We start from the raw sequence: 27,925 nt of genomic DNA on the forward strand, positions 1-27,925 counted from the left end.
TGTTGCCCTCCACTGGACTCGCTCGAATTTTTCCACATCCTTCTTGTAGTGGGAGGCCCAAAACTGGACACAGTACTCCAGATGAGGCCTCACCAATGTCGAATAGAGGGGAATGATCACATCCCTCGATCTGCTGGCAATGCCCCTACTTATACAGCCCAAAATGCCATTAGCCTTCTTGGCCACAAGGGCACACTGTTGATTCATATCCAGCTTCTCGTCCACTAGGTCCTTTTCTGCAGAACTGCTGCCTAACCATTCGGTCCCTAGTCTGTAGCAGTGCATGGGATTCTTCTGTCCTAAGTGCAGAACTCTGCACTTGTCCTTGTTGAACCTCATCAGGTTTCTTTTGGCCCAATCCTCTAATTTGTCTAGGTCCCTCTGTATCCTATCCCTACCCTCCAGCGTATCTACCACTCCTCCCAGTTTAGTGTCATCTGCAAACTTGCTGAGGGTGCAGTCCACGCCATCCTCCAGATCATTAATGAAGATATTGAACAAAACCAGCCCCAGGAGCGACCCTTGGGACACTCCGCTTGATACCGGCTGCCAACTAGACATGGAGCCATTGATCACTACCCGTTGAGCCCGATGATCTAGCCAGCTTTCTATCCACTTTATAGTCCATTCATCCAGCACATACGTCTTTAACTTGCCGGCAAGAATACAGTGGGAGACCGTATCAAATGCTTTACTAAAATCAAGGAATAACATGTCCACTGCTTTCCCCTCATCCACAGACCCAGTTATCTCCTCGTAGAAGGCAATCAGGTTAGTCAGGTGTGACTTGCCCTTGGTGAATCCATGCTGACTGTTCCTGATCACTTTTCTTCCTCATGCTGAGCTCCTGGTCCCTGATGGTACTGGGGGGCCAGTGGGTCTGTGCTACCAGCAGCTCTGTTCCCCCCCCTCGCCCAACCCAGGATGCAGGAGTGCATGTGCCTTCCAGGATCCCCTGGCTACTGGCTCCTGTTCTCATCCTCTCTGCAGGTCCTGACCCAGAGCCGGGCGTCTCCGAGAGTCGTGGGATGCAGAGCAGCCTGAGCGCAGCTTGGGACGAGGTCTATCTGGGGCCCTGCAAGTACAAGCACGTGGCTGGTAAGAGGAGCTGCCAACTGGCTGCTGCTTCATGGGGAAAGTGCTGGGTCCTGCCCCCAATCCTGGGATCTGTGCCCTCCGATCGATCTGCCCCTCTCCTGGAAAATGGGTGATCCTGTCCCGGCCTCGCCTGCTGGTCCCCACCTTGGGAGATGCCGGCGCTCCTTGTCACTGCAGGGAGGGTGGAACAAATGCAGGATCTGGGGGAGGACAGAGCCTCTGGGTTTGCGTCGTGGCTGGGGCTGGTAGAACAGGGGAGTCACCCCTGGTCACAGGTTCAGTTTGGTAAGAGGAAGGCAGGGAAACCCCCCTCACTCTGCGGTCAGCTGGGTTTGGCGCCTCTCCCATCCCCCATTCATCCTCTTTCAGGCGTCCCCGTCACCAGTTTCGACACCGTCACCATCGACAGTGACCTGGACTCGGTGAGGACGGAGACAGTCCAGGTTCACCTCCGCAAGGCCATCGGCCGCCGGAGAGGTACGGCCCCGGCCGGGGCTCAGCCAGACGGCCATTCCCCAGGGAGCTCGTCAGTGTCTCCTCCGGACCAGCCTCTCTCTGCCCCCGGCCCTGCTCTCGCTGTCGCAGGGCGATGGAGCTGCCTTGGGGGGGTGGGGATGGACCTGCCCCTTGCAGCTATGTGGGCCCCGCTCCCTCTTGTTCCCGTCCCACCCACAGGTGACTGTTTGTGCCTGCTCTGCTCTCTCTGCGGCACGCACCCAGACCCCCCAGCACAGTCACACCCCTGCTGCGTTAGCCACATACTATGAGGAGCGATTGCCTTAGCGAGGTGGCTCAGAGTCCAAGTCCAGGCTGGCTCCCTGCTCCCCACAGCTCCTCCTGCTGGCTCTGGGCTGCACTTGCTTTCCCAGGAGCTAGTCTACTATTGCTGTGGAGACACAAAGTTTCTCTTCTCCAAACAGCTCCGGGCCGCAGCACCAAGGGGCCCCGCTGCCCACGGAGAGACTCGTCGGGGTAAGTGCTGATGAGAGTCCACCAGCTCGGCCCCTGGCACCATGCCAAGCAGTGATGGTCCTGTGGAGACACACGCCCAGGGCTCCCACTGCCTGTGGCACTGCAACCTGCCACAGTGTCAGGGCAAATCCTGCAGACAAGAACACAGGAACGGCCGCACTGCTCAGACCAGTGATCCAGCTAGCCCAGCGTCCTGGCTCTGACAGTGGCCAATGCCATATGCTTCTGGCAGTCAGAGGTTCAGGGACATAGGGTTGCATCCCTACCCCTACTGGCTAATAGCCATTGATGGACCTAGCCCCCAGGAACATATCTAGTTCCTTTTTGAACCCAGTTATAGTCTTGGCTTTCACAACATCCTCTGGCAAGGAGTTCCACAGGTTGACTGTGTGTTGTGTGAAGAAATACTTCCTTTTGTTTGTTTTAAACCTGATGCCTGTTAATTTCATTGGGTGACCCCTGGTTCTTGTGTTATGAGAAGGAGTAAATAACACTTCCTTATTCACTTTCTCCACACCAGTCATGATTTTATAGATCTCTATCATATCCCCCCTTAGTCGTCTCTTTTCTAAGATGAACAGTCCCAGTCTTTTTCATCTCTCCTCATATAGAAGCTGGTTCACCCCCCTTAATCATTTGTGTTGCCCTTCTCTGAACCTTTTCCAATTCTAATATAACTTTTCTGTGGTGGGGCGACCGGAACTCCACACAGTCATGGTGAGGGCATCCCATGGATTTATATAGAGGCAATATGATATTTTCGGTTGTATTTTCTATCCCTTTCCTAATGATTCCCAATATTCTGTTCGCTTTTTTGACGGCTGCTGCACATTGAATGGATGTTTTCAGAGAACTATCCACAGTGACTCCAAGATCTCTCTGACTGGTAACAGCTAATTTAGACTCCATCATTTTATCTGTATAGTTGGGATGATGTTTTCCAGTGTGCATTACAATCAACATTGAATTTCACCTGCCATTTTGTTGCCCAGTCACTCAGTTTTGTGAGATCCCTTGTAGCTCTTCGCAGTCTGCTTTGGACTTCACTATCTTGAGTAGTTTTGTATTGTCTGCAAATTTTGCCACCTCACTGTTCACCCCTTTTCCATATAATTTATCCTGCATGTCTCTGCTCATCCTGACCTCCCGCAGGGGCAGTGAGACCGCATCGGAGCAGGATGATGTGATTAGCGCAGGGGGTTGGGAAACCAGGATTCTGTCTGAGGCTTCGCTGCACCCTGCAGTTAGTCTCTTGCATTTTGGGGTGGTTATTTTTTTAAAAGCCACAACCTGATCTGAGCCGGCCGGGAGCCACCAGCTGAGAGGTGAATTCTGAAATGGTCAGGAGCCGCTGACCCAAGCCGGGATGGGACCCCAGCTCGTGCAGTGTCATTCCACTGGCTCATGCAGAGTGGGCTCCCCCAGCTTTCAGTCCTAGACACAGTCCTCTCCAGTCCTGCATCACCATCTCGGCCATTTTGACAGTCCCCCGGCTGGCGGCAGTTCTCCCAGGGGGGACGCTCTCCCTTGCATTGATCCTTGGCACAGGGCACTGGCACCTCCACTTGCCCTTGGAGCACAGAGCCTGCCAACGCCAGGCCCTTGGAGGCTGGGCATGAAGAAGGGGTGGCCTATCTGCACTGCATTCGCTACTGCTGCTCTTACAGGTGCCTGGGCTCCAGCAGTGCAGTCACTGACGAAGAGGAGGAGGAGGAGGAAGAGGTCCTGTGGTCTCGTGGCAGTGCCGACTGGAGGAGCAGCAGCCCTGCGAGGTGGAACTCAATGCCAAGCAGGGCAGAGGCCAGCTGGGAGGGTACCAGGAAGGAAGCCTGCCTGGAGCACCAGGTGCTGTCCTGTGGCGGAGGGCAATTCTCCCAGGGGGGTTGGGATGGTGGGTGCACTGCAAATAGGGCTGCAAGGTGGGGAGTGGGGCAGGTAGCAGAGCTGCTGAACTTGACACGAGTAAGTGCAGAGAATCGTTACAAGGCAGCTCTTGCACGAGACCCTCGCAACGCATGGAGCTACGCACTATTCTGGAAATCCAGGCAAGTGCAGCGACCCCACCAGTGACGTAGGAAATCCCAGAAGCACAGTATAGCAATCCCGTCTCCTGTACCATGGCAATAGCAGTGTTGTCCAGCAGTAAGAGCAGGGTGCCGGGGGTCTGGTGACTGCCTTCTAGTCCCACTCCTGATACTTCCTCCCCGCATGGCCTTGGGCGAGTTACTTAACCCCGCTGACCTTTAGTTTACAAAGAGGATAACATGCTGCCCACCCTTTTATAACACTGGAGCCTTTGGGGTTCTATCAGAGCTAAGTATTATTCCACCCAAAGTAACTGCATGGGAAGAACGTGGTCAAGGCTGCAGAATTCAGTGCTCCAAAGATGGGAAATGCTGGCGCTAGAGCTGGTCCATGTGTGTATCCCACATGGGGGTGTTTGCACGCCGTGGGCCCGAGGCCGGAAGATCTAACAAGCCATGTCTGAGAGTAGTTCTCGTGGCCCCGGCCCAGGGCACAAGAGGCAGCGCGAGCCGACGTCTCTCCAGTTCCTTCTCACTGCCGCTTGGCCCGAGTCGGAATGCCTGTGTCCACAGATGTCTCCAGCTTTTATTCTTAATACTCAGTAAATCAATTTGTAAATAGTTGGTGGTTTTTATGTTAGAGGTTTTAGGATAGTTACCGTAGGTAGTTCCCCCCCCTGCACCGGAGACCTCTTCCCTGCAGCCTGGGACTATGCCCAGGGTTCCAGGTTCGTCCCCTGTACGTTGGCCCCATTGGGTGAGCAGAGCCCCTCTGAGCACGAGCTTAGGAACAGAGTCTACAACTGCTAAGCCCAGGACTCTGTTTCCCAGGCTTCCCATGACTCTCATGACCAGATCCCCCCCAGATCTGTCCATAAAAGAAGGGATCCCTTCACGAGCCCGCCCAGGCTGGACAAGCCTTCACATGCAAATCCCATGGGTCCAGGACCGTGACATACCCCCAGGATCTGTCGGTACCTTCGGTGGCTCCAGCTGTGAATCACAAGTGTTGGGCCTGCTTCTTCCTCCGTGCCGTCCCATCCTCCGAGGACCCTGCCCGGCTACAGCTTCCCGGGACATGTCGGAACCATTGGCCGGGTTGTCTGGACACCTACATTACACCAGAGGATATTTTCTTCCCTTATCCCCAGTCTCCTCTCCTCACTGGCCCAGTCCTTCTGAGAGACATGACTATGCCAGAGGACAAAACTGCACCGGTGTCACTGGAGCCATCCCCTCTCCAGCTGCCGGGCAGGCGCATGCACCCTCTGGTACCAGCCACTCCACCGCTGGAGGGAGAGCAGTTCTCAGACTCAGAGAAATCGGATGCTCTGGCTGGTCAGTCATCTCCTCACGGAGATCTGAGCCCCATCCTCCCTGATGTGATTTCCCCAGGGACCACTGGTACCAGATGCTGTAGGGTCCCCCCACGTGGGGTCCCCCCACCTGGTCGATCCCGCCTTTTGGCCATATTGGGGCCCCTGGAGCCCCTATGGGAGATGCCCTGGATCCGTCCGTGAATCCTACCACACCTCTCTTACTCACTCCCCAGATCCGACAGAGTACAAGGGGAGGACAGAGACCCAGATTTGCAGGTACCAACAGGCTCATCTCTGGCTGAAGCCATCACTTCATCCTCACCCTCTCCGCCGGACGACCATAGGCAGTACCAGGAGCTGCTTCGGAGGAGGTCCAGGACTTCCCGCACCAGTTCCTGGCTATTCTGCAGCCTACAGGTCTGAGCAAGGTGGTGCATCTGGTTAACGAGGCCATCAGGGAGCTGGCCAGAGTGGTGTGGCATAACCCTGCCTCCTGCGCCCCCACGCCTAAAAACGCCGAGAGAGGCTGTTTCGTCTCTGCCAAAGGGGCGGCATTTCTTTTCTCCCACCCAGCACCCAGCTCGCTGGTGCTACAGGCAGCTGTGAAAAGAGCGAAATTGCAGCGTCCCAAACCCACCCCTGCTGATAAGGCCGTGACGAGGTTGGACCTGTTGGGAAGAAAGGTCCTTTCCCTGCAATTCTGTATCGCTAACGATCGGGGCTTGTTAGCGAAAAGGAGTTTACCAATCACTCCAGTTTTAAGGGCAAGCTTCCCCCTGATGACAGAGCCCAGGTCCAGCCTCCCTTAGAAGAGGGCAGGTTAGTGGCTAAGACTCCCCTCATGCTGTGGTGGACGCAGTGGAGGCTGCATGAGGAGTGTGTCTTGGCTCTGCCCTGGTAGCAAACGTGTGACCAAAGAACAGTCCCTTGGAGGGTAAACGCGACCGTGGGAAGACTGGGCTCCTTGCAGCAAGAGCTTTCCTCCCCGTGGACAGATGGCAGCTAATGAGCAATCTGACTGCGGTCAGGATGTGCCACGTGACCCCGTTCGCCAGGCTTCATCTCGGCTGCCTACAAGCCGGGCTCCTGTCTGGCTACTCCCCAGGCAGGGAGTGCATCGACATCAGGGCCATCGCCTCTCTTACCGGGCACTCGAACCCGGATTGAGCTAGGGTTGGCGTCCCCTTCGTCACTCTGCCCCCAGGGCTGCCATCGTAACCGACACATCCCTTATGGGTTGGGGAGCTCACTTGAACAGCCACTATAAACAGGGTCACTGGACCCACATCGACCTACTGCAGCTGAGGGCAGTCCGCCTGGCAAGCGGGATCTTCTCCTGCTCATTCGATCTCTTCATGTCCATGTGATGTCACAATATCACCACAGTCTTTTACATAGACAGGGCGGAGCAAGATCTCTCCCCCTTTGCCTAGAAGCAGTCAGGCTTTGGAACAAGTGCATCAGAAACCACATCACTATCCAAGCCATGTACATTCTGGGTGCCCAAAACTCTTTAGCAGACAACCTGGGCAGATACTTTTCTGCAGCTCACGAGTGGGAGATGCACAGCTCTTCCCTGAGCGAGATAGTCACTCAGGGGGAACACCGCAATGGGATCTCTTCGCATCCCAAATGAACAGGCTTTCCTTGTACTGCTCCACGGGAGCTGTGGGTCACGGCCCCCAGGGCAATGCTCTCCATTTACCATGGACACACAGTCCCAGAGGTGCCTTTCCCCTGTTCCCACAGGGCTTACGAGAGATCCGCCAGGACAGGGCCAGAGACATTCTCCTAGCACCCGTCTGGCCAGGCAGTTTTGGTTTCCGGAGCTCCTGAGGATGTCGATCCATCCTCCTATCAGGATCTGCCCCTTCCCAGATTGCCTTCCTCAGCAAGGGGGCAGAACCAGACACCCAGTCGAGACCCTGTCCACCTCCTGGCCTGGTGTTTGGGTGGGGATCAGAACTAGAACACGCTTGCTCGGCACCCATCCAAGTTATTCTTATTCAAAGTAGGAAAGACTCAACTAGCACCTGCTACTTAGCTAAATGGAGACAATTTTCTACCTGGGCTCAGCATAAGGTGCTATCTCCAAATTCTGCAAGGATCCCAGTTGTTTTAGATCACCTCCGGTTTTGAAGAGCTCAGGTCTTTCCATTGGCTTGCTGCAGGTCCATCTTGCAGCAATCAGTGCCTTCCTTCCGCCAGAAGGTGGATATTCCACCTTTACTCACCCTACAGCAGTGACATCCATGAAAGGCCTAGTTAGGATCTTTCTGCCAATCATCAAACCTACCCCTCAATGGAACCTCAATCTCGGCCTGTCACCACTCATCAGGCCACTGTTTGAATCCTTGGCAACATGCTCCATGGCCCACCTGTCCATGAAAGTTGCATTCTTAGTGGCTATTCCCTCAGCCAGAAGGCTGAGCAAGAGGGGAGCCCTCATGGCAGACCCATCACATTGTTCATCACCAGGAAAAAATCTCTCTCTGTCTACATCCTAACGTCCTCCCCAAGGTTATTTCTGAATGCCATGTCAACCACACTATCCACTTACCTGTTTTCTTCCCGAAACCCCATTCCTCTGCCAAGGAGAGGAAATTTCGTTCCCTTGACTCAGACGTGCTGTAGAGCTCTACCTGCAGAGGACCAAATCTATTAGCAGATCACCTAGGCTATTTCTTGCCATAGCAGAAAGGTTGCGAGGAGAAGCGAAATCCTCTCTGAGAATCTCCAGAGAGATCTCTGGGTGCTACCAATTAGCACGTATCCATCCAAAGGGCACGCTCCAGGAGAGCACAAGCTGCCTCCACAGCGTCGCTGCAGAAAGTACCATCGCTGGACACACGCAGAGCAGCTACCTGGAGTTCCATTCGCACATTCACAAAACATTACGTACTAGTTCAGGCCGCTGCTGTGGATGCAGCAGTGGGACCTGTAGTACTTCAAGCATCTTTCTTGCTGGCACCCCTGCACCCCCCTCCTGTCTGAATACTGCTTGTCAATCACCCACGCGTGGAATACACATAGGGACCAGCACTCGAAGAAGAAAGGGAAGTTACTTGTAACTGGGAGTTCTTCGAGGTGTGTGGTCCCAGTCTATAGTCCACTGTCCGCCCTCCGTCCCCTCTGCTTCAGATCCTGCTGGATTCATGGTACGAAGAGGAACTGGAGAGGCATCAGCCCACACTGCCTCTTATGCCCCAGTCTGGATCATGAGGAAAATGAGGAAAAGAGGCCAACGGATGCTGTTTGTTAGAGTTTCTGAACTCGGGTGCATGGCGCCCATGGGCACCCACGTGGAATACAGACAGGGACCACACGTCTCGAAGAACTCCCGTTACAGATAAGTAACCTCCATTTGCCCATGCAGCCTGGATTCTGTCCCCTTGCACATGGTCATGGATGCAAAGACTGTGCTTCAATGCACCAGCAAACACAGCAAACACAGAGTGGTTGGACAGTAACGTGGGAACTCAGGGAAGAGGACCTGTCTGCTATTTGTTGGGGTGGCTGAGGCCGGTTGTGTCAGCTGCTGGAAGGGGCTGCTGGGAAGTGCTGCTAGGGGAGGTCAGAGCCATAGCGAGCTGCGTGTTTGATTCATTGCACAGGACCTGGGCGCTGAAGAGGAGAGGCTGTTGCAGAGGAAATCCCAGCTACACGAGGCTGACTTGTCCCTGAGTGACATCCTGGGTCAGAAAAAGGTATTTTCCCAGCAGCCCCATCCAGCAGAGAGGAGCCGGGGCAGAGACAAACCAGCTGCCGGCAGGGATCCATCAGAGCATTGGGTCACACCCTTGTTCACATGCACTTCGTGTCCAGAGACGGTGGCTGCTGCTAGGGCAAGGCAGGGTGTGGCTGGGGAGGTTAGAGCTACTGATGGGACCCAGGGGACGGGATCAGCACCCCGCAGCTCCACCACGGAGGGAGGATAAGGGAGGCTTGGAGTGTGGGTGGGAGACCTGGCTCCCAATATGGAGCAGCCTGAGTCATGGATGGACCTGCCGTCTTTTGCTGGTCTCCTGCTAAACTCAGCCCTAGACCACGTGCTTCTTGGGGCTCCTACAGTGTTTGCGCGTTGTTTGTCCTGGGACAGCTTCCAGCACTGGGAGAGAGGCCTTGGGACACGTGGGATTTGGAGAAAGCACCTGGCCAGGACTTGGCAGGGGCTTGGGTCTAATCTACACTCAAGAGTTTTGCCAGTCTAGCTATACTGGTTATACTGGTACTAGCTATACTGGTTATACTGGTACTAGCTATACTGGCAACCCCCCCCCACTGGAGATGCAGTATACTGGAGAAAAGGGCCTTTGCTGGAGTAGCTTATTCCAGTTCAGTGAGCGAAGGGGCAATCCTGGCAAAAGCCCTTTTTTGCTGGTAGAATCGAGCCTACACCGGGGCTTTTGCCAGCACAGCTATGGCATAAAAACCTCCCATCCTAAGTGACGTAGCTGGGCCGGCAGGTGTAAAACCTGGCCTGACATGTCATCTGTCGTGCCCACATACCATGGTGATGGGCCCCAGACAGGGCGAGTATAATCTAGCCAGGCAGGTGGGGAGTTCCCTGTGGCGGGGGCAGCTTGGCATCTTCCTGGGCCTCTGTTCTTGCTTCTTAGTGGAGGGGTCTGATGGGCTCCAACCCCTCCCCACGGCACCCACTTGGGGCCTGCAGGGATGATCTGTCATGTTGGCCCTGTCAGACCAAGGCAGGAAGCTACAGAGCCCTAGGCCCATCGGGGTGAAGTTCTTGCTGAAGGACCCCAAGCATTTGGCTCTGTCAGCAAGAGAGTCCTGTCTGAGCGCTGCTGTTGGGTTGCCAGGGGAAGGGAGAGCAACACTCGTGTGTGTCGCTGTCTGGGGGAGACCCGTCCCGCCTGGACTCCGCTCCCATTCGGCACCTGGGCCTGTGGGGACGCTGCAGTGGGCTTGGCCTGTGGTGAGGCGAAGGGCCTGGGTAGCAGGGCAGGGAGATGGACACGTGCCTTTCCTGACACCTTTCCTCCCCTCTGCTCCCAGCGCGCGGTCCAGGACCTGGAGTTGCTGCGTGGGGCCCTGGAGAGGAGCCAGAAGGAGGCGGAGACGCTGGAGTCCTGCCTGAAGGAGACTCGGAGCAAAGCGGATGAAGCCAGGTACCTGGAGTGAGGTTGGGCACACAGGGACCTTGGCAGGCCAGCGCTGGACGGGGGGTGTGGGAGTCGTCTTGCAAATATGGGCCTGCTCTCACTGAAGCCAATAGCAAAATGCCTGTCGAGATCAGTGGGAGCAGGAGCAGGCCCAAGAACCTCTCGCTCCTAGCCAGTTAGTGACACAGGCACTTTGCCCAGCGGAGGGCTGGCCTGGCAGTGTGCTGGGCGAGCCTGGGGGCCACCTCTGGCTGGCACTCACTGGAACAGATGGCAGCCACCCCGTGGCACGTGGAGGCCAGATGGCCCTGTAGGCTAAGCTCCCTCGTGATCTCAGCAGCCCTTGCATAGACCCAGAGGGAGCAGTGCATGCTGGGACCATTTGCCTCTGCACGCCGCACTTTCCTCTAGACCCTCAGCGGGCTGCCCGTCTCGAAGCGTGCCGCCTCTCTGAGGGTGTCGGTACCTTCTTCCCACAGGGCGGACCTGCTGCTGCTGCAGTACAGGCGGGACTCGTGCCTGCGGGAGCTGCCGGAGCTGGAGAAGGAGCTGAGCACGCTGAGACGGCAGCGCTCCACCATGCACAGCACCCAGCTGGGGGCCTTCCAGGCCGAGGTGAGGGTGGGGGTCCCAGGGTGGCCAGTGGGTCAGATGGTTCCCATGGGGGATTGCAGGAGCAGTGTCCACATTGCAGGTGGGAGGGGAAACAGGAGGCAAAGGCGAGAAGGGCAGAGAGATGGAGTAGGGAGGGGAGGGGAGGGGGAAACCCCATTGCCCACTGCGGGGATAAGGGGATCTCTCACTGCACAGTCGGGAGGCCGTGCTGCTGGGTTTCCATGGGCCAGGAAGCAGCGCTGCGGGACACGGGGCCAGGCGATCCCATCCTCTGCTCGTTTCCCAGGTCGCCTCGCTAGCGGCCGAGCGGGAGGAGCTGAAGTCCCGTGTGCGTCACCTGGAGGGCAGCTTGTCCTTCCTGGAGCGCCAGGAGCTGGAGCGCCAGCTGAGCTGCTGCAAGGCAGAGTTGTTCTCTGAGCAGCGGGCAGCCAGAGCCAGGACCGAGGAGCTGCAGGAGGTAGGTGAGCTCCCCGGGGCTCCCGGCTGCTTCTGGTGCTGCCTCCCAGACTCCATTGGAAGCAGGTGGTGTCTGCAGAGCAAAAGACTCCCATGTCGGGCTGGGTCCTTCCCCATCCTGAGTGCTGTGAATGAGATCTGGGATTCTCCAGGTGCGTCTGTTTCCTCAGCAGCTGGAAGGGCCTCCCAGCCATATTATTTATTGTTTGTATTGCAGTCACACCTCGCAGCCTAGTCATGGCCCAGGACCCCCTGGTGCTAGGCGCTGCAGACACAGCACAGAGACACAGTCCCTGCCTCAAAGAGCTCACGCTGTAAATAGTTCTCTTGTCCCCCAACCACACAGGAGAGGTTCCCTTGGAGGCAGCGTCTTGTGGCTGAGGTATAACTCACGGCAGAGCCCAATGTCTCTCCCCACCCCAAGACCGTCTGGTGGGAATGATCCGGACGCTGTCATCGCTGTGAGTGGGGGGTCGCCCCCTGTCTGAACAGCAGCTGTGTGACGCGCTCCTGCCCGGCCCTGGGCTCGCTCGCGGTGTGACTTGTGTGCGTTCTTTCGGCTGCAGTGCCTGGAGGAAGCTCAGAACAAGCTGGAGGAGAGGACGGCAGAGGGGACGGAGCTGCAGGAGGAGACCACGCGACTGAGACTGCAGCTCAGGGAGCTGGAGAGGGTGAGGGAAGCTCAGGTTCAGGTCAGATGGTTTCCACATGGGGAGGGAGGGGAGCAGGAGCAATGGATGGTGGGGGGTTTGCTTGGTAGGTTTAAGAAACTGTCCCCCTTTGTATGCCACACCCCTCGCCCACTTCCAATAGAGAGGGGTATGTACGCACGCTGCCCCTGGTCCCAGTGCAGGCCTGGTGGGAGTTGGGTGGCGAGACTGTTGGGGCATGAACAGGGCCGGCTCCAGGGTTTTTGCCGCCCCAAGCAGCAAAAAGAAAAAGAAAAAGGAAAAAAAAAGAAAAAAAGCCGCAATCGCGATCTGCTCTACCGCTGCCGCTTCAGTCTTCGGCGGCAATTCGGCGGCTGGTCCTTCGCTCCAAGAGGGAGCGAGGGACCCGCTGCGGAAGACCCGGACCTGCCGCCCCTCTCGGTTGGCCGGCCCAAGCACCTGCTTGCTGGGCTGGTGCCTGGAGCCGGCCCAGGGCATGAAGAATAACGGGGTGAAGGCAGGCTGCCAGGAGACCTCTGCCAGCAGCGAGTTATATCTAGCCCCCGACGGGAGAGACGAGAACCCCATTGCTAGGGGGAGTCAGACTGGAGGTTCAAAGCCCTGCAGCCAGGGTCTGCCGATGTTTCCATAATGGGTATTCACCCACGAAAGCGTATGCTCCAATACATCTGTTAGTCTATAAGGTGCCACAGGACTCTTAGTTGCTTCTCCTGGACCCCGCCTCCCCTCCCACGGGGCACTGCCCGGGACCCCGCCTCCCCTCCCACGGGGCACTGCACGGACCCCGCCTCCCCTCCCACGGGGCATCGCCGGGACCCCGCCTCCCCTCGCACGGGACACGGCCTGGGACCCCGCCTCCCCTCGCACGGGGCACTGCCCGGACCTCGCCTCCCCTAGCACGGGGCACTGCCCGGACCTCGCCTCCCCTCGCACGGGGCACTGCCCGGACCCCGCCTCCCCTCGCACGGGGCATTGCCCGGACCCCGCCTCCCCTCGCACGGGGCATCGCCGGGACCCCGCCTCCCCTCGCACGGGGCACGGCCTGGGACCCCGCCTCCCCTCGCACGGGGCACGGCCTGGGACCCCGCCTGCCCTCGCACGGGGCACTGCCCGGGACCCCGCCTCCCCTCCCACGGGGCACTGCCCGGACCCCGCCTCCCCTCCCACGGGGCATCGCCGGGACCCCGCCTCCCCTCGCACGGGACACGGCCTGGGACCCCGCCTCCCCTCGCACGGGGCATTGCCCGGACCCCGCCTCCCCTCGCACGGGGCATCGCCGGGACCCCGCCTCCCCTCGCACGGGACACGGCCCGGGACCCCGCCTCCCATCGCACGGGGCACTGCCCGGGACCCCGCCTCCCCTCCCACGGGGCACTGCCCGGGACCCCGCCTCCCCTCCCACGGGGCACTGCCCGGGACCCCGCCTCCCCTCCCACGGGACACGGCCCGGGACCCCGCCTCCCCTCGCACGGGGCACTGCCCGGGACCCCGCCTCCCCTCGCACGGGGCACTGCCCGGGACCCCGCCTCCCCTCCCACGGGGCACTGCACGGACCCCGCCTCCCCTCCCACGGGACACGGCCCGGGACCCCGCCTCCCCTCGCACGGGGCACGGCCCGGGACCCCGCCTCCCCTCGCACGGGGCACTGCCCGGGACCCCGCCTCCCCTCGCACGGGGCACTGCACGGACCCCGCCTCTCCTCCCATGGGGCATCGCCGGGACCCCGCCTCCCCTCGCACGGGACACTGCCCGGGACCCCGCCTCCCCTCGCACGGGGCACTGCCCGGACCCCGCCTCCCCTCGCACGGGGCACTGCCCGGGACCCCGCCTCCCCTCGCACGGGGCACTGCCCCGACCTCGCCTCCCCTCGCACGGGGCACTGCCCGGACCTCGCCTCCCCTTGCACGGGGCACTGCCCGGACCCCGCCTCCCCTCGCACGGGGCATCGCGGGGACCCCGCCTCGCGTCCCACTGGTCACAGTAGCTGCAGCCAATGTGCAGTGGAGCTGTAAGAGGCAGGTGCTGATGGATCTTTAACTATCTCTAATGCACCAAGTGATTGGTCCTTTATGAAAACTGCTAAGCACTTTGTCTCCTTTAGCTTTTCTCCTCCTCTCCTCCCACCCCTCTGTTCCATTCCTCCTTCTCCCCTTCGGCCCCTGCTGCCTGGTCCCCTGCTGCCCCATGCCATACTGCGTGGGTGCCTTGTTCCTGCCCCCCTGCCTCTCCTGCTGGGGGCTGGCAGCTCTGCCCCATTGGTGGCTCCTGGGAGAGCAGTTGGCCTGGCAAAGGGGTCCTGGGCGCCTGAGGAATGAGCTGGAAATGAGGAGACAAGGAGCCAGCGCCGTGTGACTAGGCAGATCTCCAGGTACCCTGGCGGGTGCTCCGTGCGGGATATGTAGGAGCAGTTGGGGAACTGCTGCCCTGGGGAATGCACTGGAGGGGACAGTCGTGCCTTGGCACATGCAGAAGATGAACTCAGCTGTGCTCAGCCTCTTCCACCCCTTGTTTGAATGATGCTCTTACTCCCGCCTCGTGCTTCTACAGACACCAGCAGCCCCCAGAGCCTCTTGGAGCCCGTGCCCGTTTGTGATGGTTACACAGAGCTCTCTGTTCCAGAAACAGGCAGCAGCTCTGAGTGGGCAGATCCGAGACCTCCGAGTGCGGGAGACGGAGCAGGAGCTGAGACGCTCTGCTCTGGAGAAGATCGTGTCGGAGAAGGAGCTCGAGCTGGTGAGGCTGCGAGAGGTCGTCTGTGCCCTTACGGCTGAGAAGGAAGCGCAGCAACGTGCTATGGAGAACCTGAGAGAAGAACATGACAGGCAGCTGGGGAAGATGCAGCAGGAGAAGGTACCAGCCTGAGTTGGGCGGGGGGGCTTTCCGTGCTCATCCCTTGTCTTCTCATTCCTTCTTTTTCTCCCCCGACCTAGCTGAATGGTTTTTATTCATAAAGGTGCAGCTCCTGCCCCATGTCAGGGAGTGGAGCTGCTCAGTTTGGAATTTAAGGGAACGTCCGGGGGTCTTTGCACCAAGTATGTGGCCCGGCTACTCTGGGCTGCTCTGTGTGGCCACCGGCAGGGGGCTTTGGGGCAGTTTGGGCCATTGGATTCCCTACTGTGCAGTTCCAATGGCCATTGACCCCGCAGCCTCGGGATTCCTGGCCCCCGGCAGAGGTCACCAGCACGCAGCTCACCCATCCCCGGTGTCTGGGCCAAAAGTGGAGGAGGGGGAATTGGCTTCAGCCTGAGAGAAGTAAATATGAAACTTGCCTTCCTGTCGGTCAGTGGTTACCGGGAGGGGGACAATAAATCTCCATTGTTTCTGAAAGAAGGAGTCTGTGTGCGTGTTGCTACGTACACGCTGAGCAACAGTGTCAGAAAACTCCCCTTTTGGGTCAGACATTCTTAAATTATATTATTTTGCAACCAACGCTTTAAGGGGAGATAAAATGGAGGACTCCTGGATGATTGGGAAAAGGCGAATGTAGTGCCCATCTTTAAAAAAGGGAAGAAGGAGAATCCGGGGAACTACAGACCAGTCAGCCTCACCTCAGTCCCCAGAAAAATCATGGAGCAGGAATCCATTTTGAAGCACTTGGAGGAGAGGAAGGTGATCAGGAACAGTCAGCATGGATTCACCAAGGGCAAGTCATGCCTGACCAACCTGATTGCCTTCTATGATGAGATAACTGGCTCTGTGGATATGGGGAAAGCAGTGGATGTGATATATCTTGACTTTAGCAAAGCTTTTGATACAGTCTCCCACAGTATTCTTGCCAGCAAGTTAAAAAAGTCTGGATTGGATGAATGGACTATAAGGTGGATAGAAAGCTGGTTAGATTGTTGGGCTCAACGGGTAGTGATCAATGGCTCGATGTCTAGTTGGCAGCCGAGTGCCCCAGGGGGTCGGTCCTGGGGCCGGTTTTGTTCAACATCTTCATTAATGATGTAGATGATGGGATGGATTGCACCCTCAGCAAATTCGCAGATGACACTAAGCTGGGGGGAGAGGTAGATACACTGAAAGGTAGGGATAGGGTCCAGAGTGACCTAGACAAATGGGCTAAAATAAATCTGATGAGGTTCAACAAAGACAAGTGCACTTAGGACGGAAGAATCCCATGCACCGCTACAGGCTGGGGACCAACTATCTAAGTGGCAATTCTGCAGAAAAGACTGGAGATTACAGTGGGCAAGAAGCTGGATATAAGTCAAGTGTACCCTTGTTGCCAAGAAGGCTAACAGCATATTGGGCTGTATTAGTAGGGGCATTGCCAGCAGATCGAGGGAAGTGATTATTCCCCTCTATTCAACACTGGTGAGGCCACACCTGGAGTATTGCATCCAGTTTTGGTCCCCCCCCTCCCCCCCCCCACTACAGAAAGGATGTGGACAAATTGGAGAGTCCAGCGGAGGGCAACAAAAATGATCAAGGGGCTGGGGCACATGATTTACAAGGAGAGGCTGAGGGAACTGGGGTTATTTAGTCTGCAGAACAGAAGAGTGAGGGGGCATTTGATAGCAGCCTTCAACTACCTGAAGGGGGGTTCCAGAGTGGATGGAGCTCGGCTGTTCTCAGTGGGGGCAGATGTCAGAACACGGAGCAATGGTCTCAAATTGCCGTGGGGGAGGTTTAGGTTGGATATTAGGAAAAACTATTTCACTAGGAGGGTGGTGAAGCGCTGGAATGGGTTACCTAGGGAGGTGGTGGAACCTCCATCCTTAGAAGTTTTTAAGGCCCAGCTTGACAAAGCCCTGGCTGGGATGATTTAGTTGGGGATTGGTCCTGCTGTGAGCAGGGGGGTTGACTAGATGACCTCCTGAAGTCTCTTCCAACCCTAATCTTCTATGATTCTATGACTTGTCTACATTGGAAAGCTAATTTGGAGTAAGGGGGGTGAATTGAAAGTGCAGTGGCTATTCTGGAACAACGCCATGTGTGGGTGAGCCGTAAAAGACCCAGAAAAAAAACAACCCCTATTATTGACTTCTGATAAGTCAGTTAGGAACAGGTTGGCATGTACAGTCTGATTGGCTGCTGTACCAGGATAAAGTAGTTACATCTCTGTTCTGATTGGTCTAGTCAGTGTTCAATGTCTCCAAGAAAATAATGTGTTGATGCATCACATGACGCCTTTCAGTTACTCATGGATCAGAATTTTTTTCTTGCTTGTAGTGTGATGAACTGGGACTGTTCTTACTGTGGTCTGTGAATGCTGATGGGGAGAGTGGCTAGGATAGTCTGCATTGGGGGATGGGAGACTGACCGATGGAGAATACCTGAGCATGTAACATGAGAACCCAGGAAGGGGTTGGAGGCCAGGTGACACCTTTGCCCGGGAAACTGAACAAAGGCTGTGGGAGGGGTCGCTGAAGGCAGAGTTTCAGGAGCTGGCTGGTGACATGGCTGGGAGGTAGACGGGGCTCTGACCTCGCAAGGGGGCTGTGGTGTCCCTGGGACCCCAAGATGGACCTAACTGAGGGGGGTCCTGTTGTCTGTGCCTGCAAGACCTGTCTTGGACTGTGTTCCTGTCATCCAAATAAACCTGCTTTACTGGCTGGCTGAGAGTCATGGTGAATCGCAGGAAGCCGGGGGTGCAGGGCCCTGAGTCCCCCAATACTCCGTGACAGTAGCAATAAGAATGAAAAAGGGGGTCTGGGTGTATTGAACTGTAAATACACACATTTAAGGAGGATGGGAAGTGAGATGAGACAGTAGTTTTATTGGACAGCTCTGAAAATGGCTAAAAAAGGCATCATGAAATGTCCTTGTTTATTGTCTCAATAATTTCTATATCAAACGTGCCCAGTTTACCAGTCAAATTATTTTTCTCGCTGCCCAACCTGCAACATTAACGGGGGATCTGCAAGTCGAGCTGGGCTTTTTTCTTCTCACACATCATCGCCTGCACTAATGGTCACTGATGATGGCCCTGAAAACACCTGTGTAGCCCCACAGTCTTTCAGCAAGGCCGGCTGACACCTGGTGAGCTCCATGGCTTCCCGTGGGTTTACTCCAAGGTAGCTGACTGGAACTCGGTAGCAACTGTATTGATGGCACACGAGAAAGAACGGCACTCGCTGTTGGAGAAACGCCGGCGCAGAGATCCCATCTTTTCAGCCTTCGTTGGAATGCAGCCACCTCTGGAATGGACGCAGCTGCTGTTTTCCAGGGCATAGCCATGCTGCATAGCAGTTTAAAGGTTCTCCTGCCTTGGATCCCGTAAAGGGACAGGGCAGTAGCAGGGGTGGGAGGAATGTAATGACCTGGAGTCTAGCTGGGACTCTGAGGCTAAGGATTCTTGCCAGCCCTGTGGCCTCTGTGGCTGTGCAGTTATGGGGCTCTGGGCATCGGCAGGAGGGAACGTGGGGGCTGGCTGGATTGCGGGGTGTGCAGTGTGGCTAGGTGCTGTTTTCTGTGCTGTAGGAGCTGGAGTGGGCCCAGCAGAGGGAGGAGCTGCAGTGTCTGAAGCAGCAGGAGCTCCAGGAGGTTTGTATCACGCAGTCCCGTGCTCACGTGCCATGTTCCCTCCGGGTGTGAGTGCAGCTGACATGGTGACTGTTGTTGGCATGTCCTCCAGCAAGCTGGCTTGTGCCGTGAGGAGTACCTGCAAAGTGCTGGGAGGACCTACGGACATCACTCCCCCGTCTCTCTCAGCAATAGCCTCCAGGCAGGCCCTCCCCACATGTCAGTGTCTCAGTGGTGTGAGTCGTGTGATGTGGCAGATGAGCTCATGCACTGGGTGACGTGTTGGATGTCCAATTGGCTGAATGGTCCCCTCTTTCTCTGACTTGTTCTCCTTTGGCCAGGCACCTAGCTGGATTTATGATGGGGAGGCAGCGTGGTCCTAGACAGAGCACCTGTTTGTGACCATAGCCATGTCCCCTCACTTATCTGTGCCTCAGTTTCCCCACCTGTACAGTGGGGCAGGTGACGCATTCTGAGCTGCCTGGGTGAGGAGAGCTTTTTAAGGGTGAAGCTGTGGTGTTGTCAGTACATTAAATGCATTGCCAAGGAGGCCAGTCGTTCTCCATCGGGCACTGCCTGGGATCAGGGTCTTCCAGGCAGAGAGGAAGAGCCTCTCGTGCAGAGGCTCCCCATTCTCATGTCTGTCTTCTCAGTTTGCAGAGAGTTTGGAGCAGGTGAAGGCCAGGGCCCTCCAGGATCAAGCCGCCTCCTTCCAGAAGGAAGTGGAGAATCTCACCAGGGTGATCGAGGTACCTGCTCCCCACGGGGCAGGGGGAGGGGGTGGGTCATGGTTTGAGGGAGCGCGAAATCTGACCCACCTGGATGTATGTAATAGAGCCATGGATTCCAAGGCCAGAAGGAACCATTGTGATCATCTAGCCTGAGCTCCTGCAGAACCAAGACCCTTCAATTTTAGTAGTTACTGATTTTCTCAAAAATTTCCCAGGATTTCTGGATTTTATTGATATTTCCCCCCTCCCCCAAATTTTTGACTTTTTGGGGACCCGGGTATTTTTCTCAAGCGAAGCAGACAGGGCCACTCTGAAGCACCAGGCTCAGGAGTGTTACCCCCTCAAAACCAGACTCCAGACACCCCTACAATGGCTTGCCTATATTTGCAGCTGAATCCTCAGTTTGTGTGGTTTTGAAAGGTGAAAGGGGGTGGTCCATCCTAGCGGATTTACCAGGGGGTTTCTCTCCAACTTTTGGAGGACTCCCCAGAATAGACTAGGCCTGTTGACCCTTGGAAGGACTGGCTACAGTCTTTCGCTCCAAGGACTGACACTCAGGACGTAATTCTTAGGAAACAAAAATAACCTTTATTTAACACAACATACCCTAACACAGTAAATCTAAAACATATTTAAAGAAACAAAAACATAAGTTCTTACAATTTAAGACACATATTACAAAATAACAAACTCTGTTAGCACAGGTACACGCTGAAGTACCCAAACTTGCAATAGCCTACAATTGGAAAATAGCTTTAAGTGGTTACATTCTATATGCGATGGCCAGTCACATATAGGATGCTGACAGCCAGTTCTTAAACATTAAAGACTATACAGACCAAAACATACATACCCAATTATCCAGCTTTGTTATCTCAGACACACTCCTTCAGACATTCTCGTTATTCTTTACATGAGAGCCACCGTGATTACTTCCCCACAGTCCTCTTTCCCTCTGCTCTGTCTAGGTCCTTCTGATCTGCCAGGACTGATGTTGTCACTACTACTGCTTCTGCCTTCAGTCTTCAGTGATTTCAGCTCTTATCTTTCAGATTCTGATTCTCCTAATGTTCACTCCAGTGCCTTCCACTCACACTCACTCAAAGCCTGTCAGCTCTGTACCTTATATATAGATTTTGGCCTATTCTGATTGGTTATTTTCACAACCCTAAGCATTCCCACCCAGTGGTGTAGCTAGGAGAGGAAGTTTGGGTGGGCCCCAACACACCATGCTAGCTCAGCTTCTCCCCCGACGCCACGCCCTCTTCCTAGCCCTGGTGCCCCCAGACACAGGGCTTCACCTGCCGAGCTGGGCACGTGTATGGGGTAAGGACCCACCAGTGTGGGTAGCTGCTGGGGTAAAAGAGGTTCCCGCCTTCGGGCTGAACATTCGCCACATTCCTTAGGGCAGAGGGGGGATAATATGCACTGGACCCCCCCCCCCCTTCAGTTGAGCAGAATCCAAAGGCTACCCCACCTCGCAGGGCACCCAGTCAGGGAAACAGGTTCCCTGAGCCTCACCATCTTTGGAAGAGAGAAAGTTTATCCAAAGTGGGAAGGGAAAACTGGGGGGGGGGGGGGAGGCAGAGGCCAAGGGCTGGAGTTGGGGGAAGGGGCAGGATCCAGGGGGGCACACGACATGGGTGAGGCAGCAGAAATGGGGGGCACAGCAGAGCCTGGAGTTAGGGCACAGGGAGGGGGCTGGGTGCAGGATGGATCGGGGGGGCCCCTCCAGCCAGTCCTTACTGCTCAGCAGGCTCCAGCAGACGAGGCTGCCTGGGGTGCACAGGCTGTCCATGTGGCAAAGGGGGGCACTGCCAGGGCTCAAGCTCTGCCCAACCCCGGCTTGGTATCCATCCGCCCGGCTGACCACACCTCCCTTTCTGGCCAGCGTTGCTGTGTCCGTGCGTCCTGCACCGTGTGCAGCTGCCCTTGCCCCGCCCAGCCATGCACCTGGGTGCCCGGCCCGGCCCTGCTCTGGCCCCAGCACTAGCCCCAGACCTGCCCCCATGAGGCACAGCCACGGGCTGGGATGACTCCCCTTCTCCCAGCCTGTGGATTCAGGGGGCCCCAGCCCTGCCCGTGTTCCGTCCTGGATTTCAGGTGCCCGAGTGATGCTCTGGGCCACTGTGGCAGCCCTACACCCCTGCTCAGATTTGGCCGGGCCCCTGTTCTCACCAATCAGGTTTAAGCCCACTATCTGTCAATCAAAGCTAGACCTGATTGAAGACCTGCGCCTTAGATGCTGGACCTGATTGAGAACCTGTGCTTAACTGACAGCCCCCCACCCCCTTTGTCTCACCTCAGTCTGCCTGCTTGGCCAAATCTCTCCCAGACCTCCATTTTGGATTTCTCTGACTCTGACTGCTTGTGACCGCCATCTTGTCATTGCTAGCCACCTAAACCCACCCTCGTTAATTATTAAGCGTCTGTCATTTTAAACACGTCAGTGTATCCTGACGCTATGATAAACTGTCACCCCCCTATTTTTATTATTTTACACAAGTTTAACTCTGATCTCTCCCTGCTCTAGCTCGTGGTGGCAGCCCAGCGCTCTGGGGGCTGTCGGCCTTACACAGAACAGAGCAGCTGAAAAATCTCCTGTATCAGAGGGGAGCAGTCGGCTGCATCCCCTGCCGGACAGAGCACCCTCGTGCCCCCGCCCTGCCCTGCTGCCTGGTCTGTGCTGCAGGGCCAGAGACAGCAGTGGGCTCTGTCCAGCAGGGGAAGTGCAGGTGGGCTCAAACTGCCAGGACCAGGCTCCGGCTCCCTGCCCATCTTTCTCCCCACTCAGCAGCCACCAGCTGATCGTTACCCTCCTCTGCGGGGGAGGCCAGCAGGAACTCGGCACTCAGGGAGTCAAGGCTGCACCCCAGGAGGCCTGACGCCTGCCAGACAGAGCCTCCTCCAGACTTGGCCGTCTGCTTCCCCTGCACAGTGGGGAAGCGAGAGGGGCAGGGAGTCGGGTCTCAGCAGCCGAGGCCACCTGACTGCTGCGTCATGAGTACTCCCCTCCCTCTCCCTGCTTGGCCCCCAGGAATACCTAGCACCCCCCCCCCAGCCCACTGCCCTTTGTTTTCAGTTTTTACCCATTTTCACCCATTTGTTAAATTTTGGACAAACACAGATACGTTCCTGGGAAATTTATAAATACACAAGCAGAAAACAAAGGGCCTTTGCACAACATAGGCCAGAGAGCAGAGCCCTGCTAAGGAGCTGGGCGGGTCTCATTCCAGCCCATACCGTGTCTCCATCTCTGCTGGCCTTTGCCCACGTGCCCCAGCTGTTCTAGATCCCGGACTTTGCTCTGCTTGTGCCAGTTGTTTCCGTGGCAGCAGGCTGTGGTGAGCTCCCCAGAATAGCTAATAATGAAAGCGCTGCCCATCTCCAGTGTCCTCCACCCTGGTAACCTCAATGCTCTGTAGAAACCTGAGCGAACAAAGCCTCTTGTCCATGAGGTGGGTGAGTATTACTATACCTATGCTACAGATGGGGAAACTGAGGCAGGGAGCGGGACAGAGATATGCCCGCAGGCACGCAACAAGTCCAAGGCAGAGCTGGGACTAGAACTCACATCCTCTGATTCTCAGTCCTTTGTTCTAACTATCAGACAATGCTTTCTCCATGCTGAGGCCAGCAGCTGGCTGCCCGGGTGGGGGAAGTAGAGATCCCTAATTCAAGGCCAGATGTTTGGTGTGATAAAAGCTGACGAGCACTGGCCAGATCAGCTGCGTTTTCCACAAACACTCCTTCCCTTTTCAAGTCCCGCACTGGGTCTGTGTAATGGCCGGGTGCACGTGGCCGGACACAGTCGTGTGCACTGGGCTGAGGCAGGAATCGAGACTAGTTACCAAGCTGAGTCAGGAGACCGGTCCCGAGCTCACGCCGGGCTGGGGTTGAAGGCAGGAGCAAGTTGGGACGAAAGGCAAGTCTGCAGCAGCAGCAAGCCAGAGTGGCCACTGTCGCTCCGCTCCCTGGTTTAAATAGCTGGGGTGGACCAGTCCGGTGGCCACAGGGTTCCATTGCTCTGGCCTCATCGGGCAGGACGCCCTGCGGTGTCTAACCCTCCAGTAATTGTTAAGTGCTGCTTCTCATGGCTCCCAGTGGCAGTGAGAAGGGGTCGGTCGCCCAAGACTCTGCCACCCTGGATTCCAGCCGCCCAGCTCCTTACAGTCCAGATGGGGGCGCCCAGGGGCTGTGGGGACTGCAGCTCTGTTGTGGTCTTTTACAGGCCTGGGCAATGCTGCACCTGGCCGTTGCCATGAAGCCCTCTGGGCGCGGCTGCAGCCAGGGCTTTCGAGAGTCATTGGCACAGCCCTGAGCAGTGAGGAGCTGCACTGACCCAGGGGAAGCTCCAGGGGGTGCTATGACACAGCTCCCATGGAGCACAGCCCCGGGAGAGCCCCCAACACGCTCTTCTCCCCCTGAAGCCACTGCTGAGCACCATGGCGTGAGGTGGGACAATGGTCCTGTCTCCTCCGGACCCCTCCCTTTAGTACTGGCCCCGAGTACTAAACCCTGCAGAGGTGGCCAGAATCCCTGGGAGTGGGGGGCACATGGCAGTAGAAGGTCCTGGCCCTCCCAGCCCTTCAGCCCACGGAGAGTGGACCTGGAGCAGAGGATCCAGTGGGCAGGGAATTCAATGGGCATCTCTTTACAATTCTGCCCAGGCCCGAGATGAAGAGGTTCGGAGACAGCGGGAGGCCATGCAGCGACAGAAGGAGTCTACCCAGCAGCTGGTCAGAGAGCTGAAGCAGGAAGCCAAGGAGATGGTACGGTCCATGAGGGAGCCTTGCAAAGGCGACTGACTGGCTCAGGGGGCTGGGGAGGCAGTGCGGAGCCTATTTCCTCTAGGGCACTGACGTCTGTCCAGCCCCCAAAAGTTGTTACCGTGCAGCTGTAGTTCGAGGATGGTCTGAAGTGAGCTGGGGCCGGGTGTCCATGCTTCAGGAACTGCCATCATGGTCAGGAAGCTGCTTAGAAACCTCTGCCTCACTGCTGGTGCTGGCTGGCATCTGGCCATCTGGGCAGTCTCACCGGGAAGGCTGTGGGTTGGGTAGGGCACGCAAATGGCTGGAATCCCCTTCTCCGCCCTAGAGGCAGTCTCCAGATCAGGGTTGAGCCCCTGCCTCAGGACTTGACTACGTATGGAGTTATTCCAGAATAGCTCCCGAATAGCCATGTGTGGGTGCTCTTATTCCAGAATCAGAGTGACTTGTTTCGAGGTCATCTAGGTCAACCCCCTGCTCAAAGCAGGACCAACCCCAACTAAATCATCCCAGCCAGGCTTTGTCATCTCATGGTCACTGCTGCCTAGGTTGCTACTCACTTCTACTTCTGTTGTGTATTTGGTTGTCGTGGTTTTTGTTCCTATGGCAACTGAGTTAGATTATTAGGGGATAGCCCAGCCAGCTTCGGCTGGTCAGGTCAGCTCCGTGTCTGTAAATAAATGGTAGCTTTGTTAGCTTGTTGCTCTCTGGCCTCAAGTGATTTCTTCCTAAACCGGCTGCCCCCAAGGCTATAACAAGTGGCGACAAGGGTGGGATACCGGTGCTGCCCCAGCAACAGGAGGAAGTAGAAGTCAAGGTAAAGAACAAATAAACAAACAAACAAAAACTGCTTGTTGGCCCTGACTGTGAAACTGAAACTAAAACCATGGCTACTCTGACCGGGCCACTGGAAACTTTTGATGAGAATATAGGGCAGTGGCATGTGTATACTGAGCGTTTTGAGCTTTTTGTTATTGCAAATGACATTACAGAAGCGAAGAAGGTGCCAATATTCTTAAGTGTTAAGCCTGAGACCAGATCTTACAGTGACATTGTGGAAATCCTGGGATCCCATTTTTCCCCAAAACCACTGGTAATTGCTGGAAGATCTAGGTTCCACAAAAGAGACCAAAAAGAAGATGTAACAGTTGTACAATTTGTAGCAATTTTAAAAAAGCTTGCAGAACACTGCGAATTTAAGGAGATGTTAAATGATGCCCTGCCTGACAGGTTAGTGTGTGGCCTGTACAGTGAAGCTATACGGAAGCGCCTATTGACAGAGGCTCAGCTTACCTTACAGAAGGCCGTTGATATTGTTGTCTCCATGGAACTGGCTACAAAGGAGGCGCAATCCATCGGTGCATCCCCTAGGGTGCATGAGCTGTCACAAGAACCTACCCACAAAACTGGGCAGAGTCAGGAATGTTACCGCTGTGGTAAGCCGGGTCACTGGTATCAGAATGCTGGTGTAAGGACCTGGTGTGTTGACACCGTGGCAAAAAGGGACACATTGAGTGTGCCTGTAAACAAAAGAAAAAGAGGCCTGTGGTCTGGCCGACAAAAAGGGGAACTCTGCATACCCTAGAGCCGACCCAGGATGATCAAGGTGACACCTCATCGCAAGAGGAAGTGCCACTGCATGTTTTGTCTTTGGCAGCGGGCTCACATGAATACTGGGTAACCCCGTTGTTGGATGGCAAACCTATACGCATGGAACTGGACACCGGTGCAGCGCTCTCGCTGGACTCCGAGACGGTGTATAAAGAAAAGCTACAACATCTTCCGCTTAAGGCAACAAAATCTGTTCTGAAGACGTATACGGGAGAAGCTGTGCCCATGTTGGGCACTATTGATGTTAAGGTGGAGCTCAATGGACAGGCTGCTAAGTTGTCACTGTTTGTGGTGAGAGGTAATTACCCAGCCTGAATGGGTAGGTCTTGGCTTGGGAAGATTCAGCTGAACTGGGCAAAAGTGCACCGAATGACTAAAGAAGAAACCAGTCTAACCCCTATACTCGGGAAACATGCTGCTGTTTTTGGAGAGGATCTGGGAAGTATGAAGGGAATCACTGTGACATTGAACATTAAACCTGACAGTCCACCAAAATATCTGAAAGCCTGAACTGTGCCATATGCCATCAGGCCAAAAGTTGAAGCGGACCTGGAGCACCTGGTCATCAATGGAGTTCTAATACCAGTTACCCATAGCCCATGGGCCCTCCTATTGTTCCAATAGAGAAGAAAGACGTCTCCCTCCAGATTTGCGGTGATTTTAAAGTCACTGTCAACCCGGTGTTGTGTGCAGAGCAATACCTGCTTCCCCACATCGATGACCTCTTTGCAGGCCTGGCTGGGGGACAAAAGTTCAGTAAGATTGATCTGAGTCAAGCGTATTTACAGATGCACATCACTGAAAAGTCTCAAGAGCTGTTGACGATTGTGACTCACAAGGGGCTTTATCGATACTGTCGCCTACCCTTCGGAATAACGTCTGCTCCCGCCCTGTTCCAGAGGGCTATGGACCAGCTCTTGTGCGGCTTGCCAGGAGTTCAGTGCTATCTGGACGACATCTTGGTCACTGGAAGGAATGAAGAGCATCACTTAAAGAATTTAGAGGCTACCCTACAAAGACTGGAAGAGTACGGCCTACGAGTCCGCAAAGACAAGTGTGAATTCTTCCAGCCCTCTGTTGAATATTTGGGACACATCATTGATGCTGCAGGTCTTCGTAAGGCCCCTGCCAAAGTTAAGGCTATTGTGGAGGCTCCCCCACCTCGAAATGTTAGCCAGCTGCGCTCGTTTCTAGGACTACTGAACTATTATGCATCCGAAGAAGTGGGCTGTAGTCCACGAAAGCTTATGCTGTAATAAATTTGTTAGTCTCTAAGGTGCCACAAGTACTCCTGTTCTTTTTGCGGATACAGACCTAACACAGCTGCTACTCTGAAACCTGAACTATTATGGAAAGTTCATCTCACAGTTAGCCACACAGCTAAAGCCACTTCACGAACTCCTTGCGCAGAACAAGGCCTGGAAGTGGACCGAAGCCTGTGATGTTGTATTTAACAAAGCTAAGGATGCATTGCTAAATTCCGAAGTTCTAACGCACTTTGATCCATCCTTACCCCTGCAGTTGGCCTGCAATGTGTCCCCTTATGGAGTGGGAGCAGTCGTGTCACACATTATACCTTCGGGAGAAGAGAGACCTATTGCTTTTGCTTCACGCACTCTAAGCAAAGCAGAAACTAACTATGCCCAAACTGAACGTGAGGCATTGGGAATCATTTTTGGAATTCGGAAGTTTCATCAGTACCTGTTTGGGTGGAAGTTTACTCTTCTCACAGACCATCGACCTCTGATGTCAATTTTTGGACCCTACACAGGCATTCCCCCATTAGCTGCTAGTCGTATGCAACGTTGGGCATTCTTACTTTCAGTGCACACATATGAAATCAAATATTGGAAATCCACTCTGCACGGCAATGCAGATGGCCTCTCAAGGTTGCCTTTGCCAGTCAAACATCAAGATAGTGCCCAACTGGAAATCTTCTCCTTTGAACAGGTAGAGAAAACACCCATTACGGCTACTCAGATAAAGAAGGCAACTCGCGTTGACCCAGTATTGTCCCAAGTTATGGACCTGGTGATGCATGGAAAATCTCAACAAACCTCTCCGG

At 55.7% G+C, this 27,925-nt stretch overlaps 1 protein-coding gene across 5 annotated transcripts in view; it reads left to right on the forward strand.

Annotated features, from left to right (window-relative positions):
- Nucleotides 1–27,925, forward strand: part of LOC101946607 (trichohyalin-like) — a 59,357-nt gene that overhangs the window by 15,098 nt on the left and 16,334 nt on the right. For all 5 annotated transcript variants that reach the window (XM_042844846.2, XM_042844844.2, XM_024109554.3 and 2 more), the window contains 13 exons: nt 991–1,098; nt 1,468–1,575; nt 2,019–2,070; nt 3,738–3,915; nt 9,028–9,120; nt 10,433–10,545; nt 11,019–11,154; nt 11,441–11,611; nt 12,177–12,281; nt 14,901–15,131; nt 18,708–18,770; nt 19,403–19,498; nt 24,151–24,252. In XM_042844846.2, the coding sequence (XP_042700780.2) occupies nt 991–1,098; nt 1,468–1,575; nt 2,019–2,070; nt 3,738–3,915; nt 9,028–9,120; nt 10,433–10,545; nt 11,019–11,154; nt 11,441–11,611; nt 12,177–12,281; nt 14,901–15,131; nt 18,708–18,770; nt 19,403–19,498; nt 24,151–24,252 (1,556 nt within the window). The remainder of the gene's footprint in view (nt 1–990; nt 1,099–1,467; nt 1,576–2,018; nt 2,071–3,737; nt 3,916–9,027; nt 9,121–10,432; nt 10,546–11,018; nt 11,155–11,440; nt 11,612–12,176; nt 12,282–14,900; nt 15,132–18,707; nt 18,771–19,402; nt 19,499–24,150; nt 24,253–27,925) is intronic.

This window comes from Chrysemys picta, chromosome 15, assembly GCF_011386835.1.
Source record: "Chrysemys picta bellii isolate R12L10 chromosome 15, ASM1138683v2, whole genome shotgun sequence".
NCBI lineage: Eukaryota > Metazoa > Chordata > Testudines > Emydidae > Chrysemys > Chrysemys picta.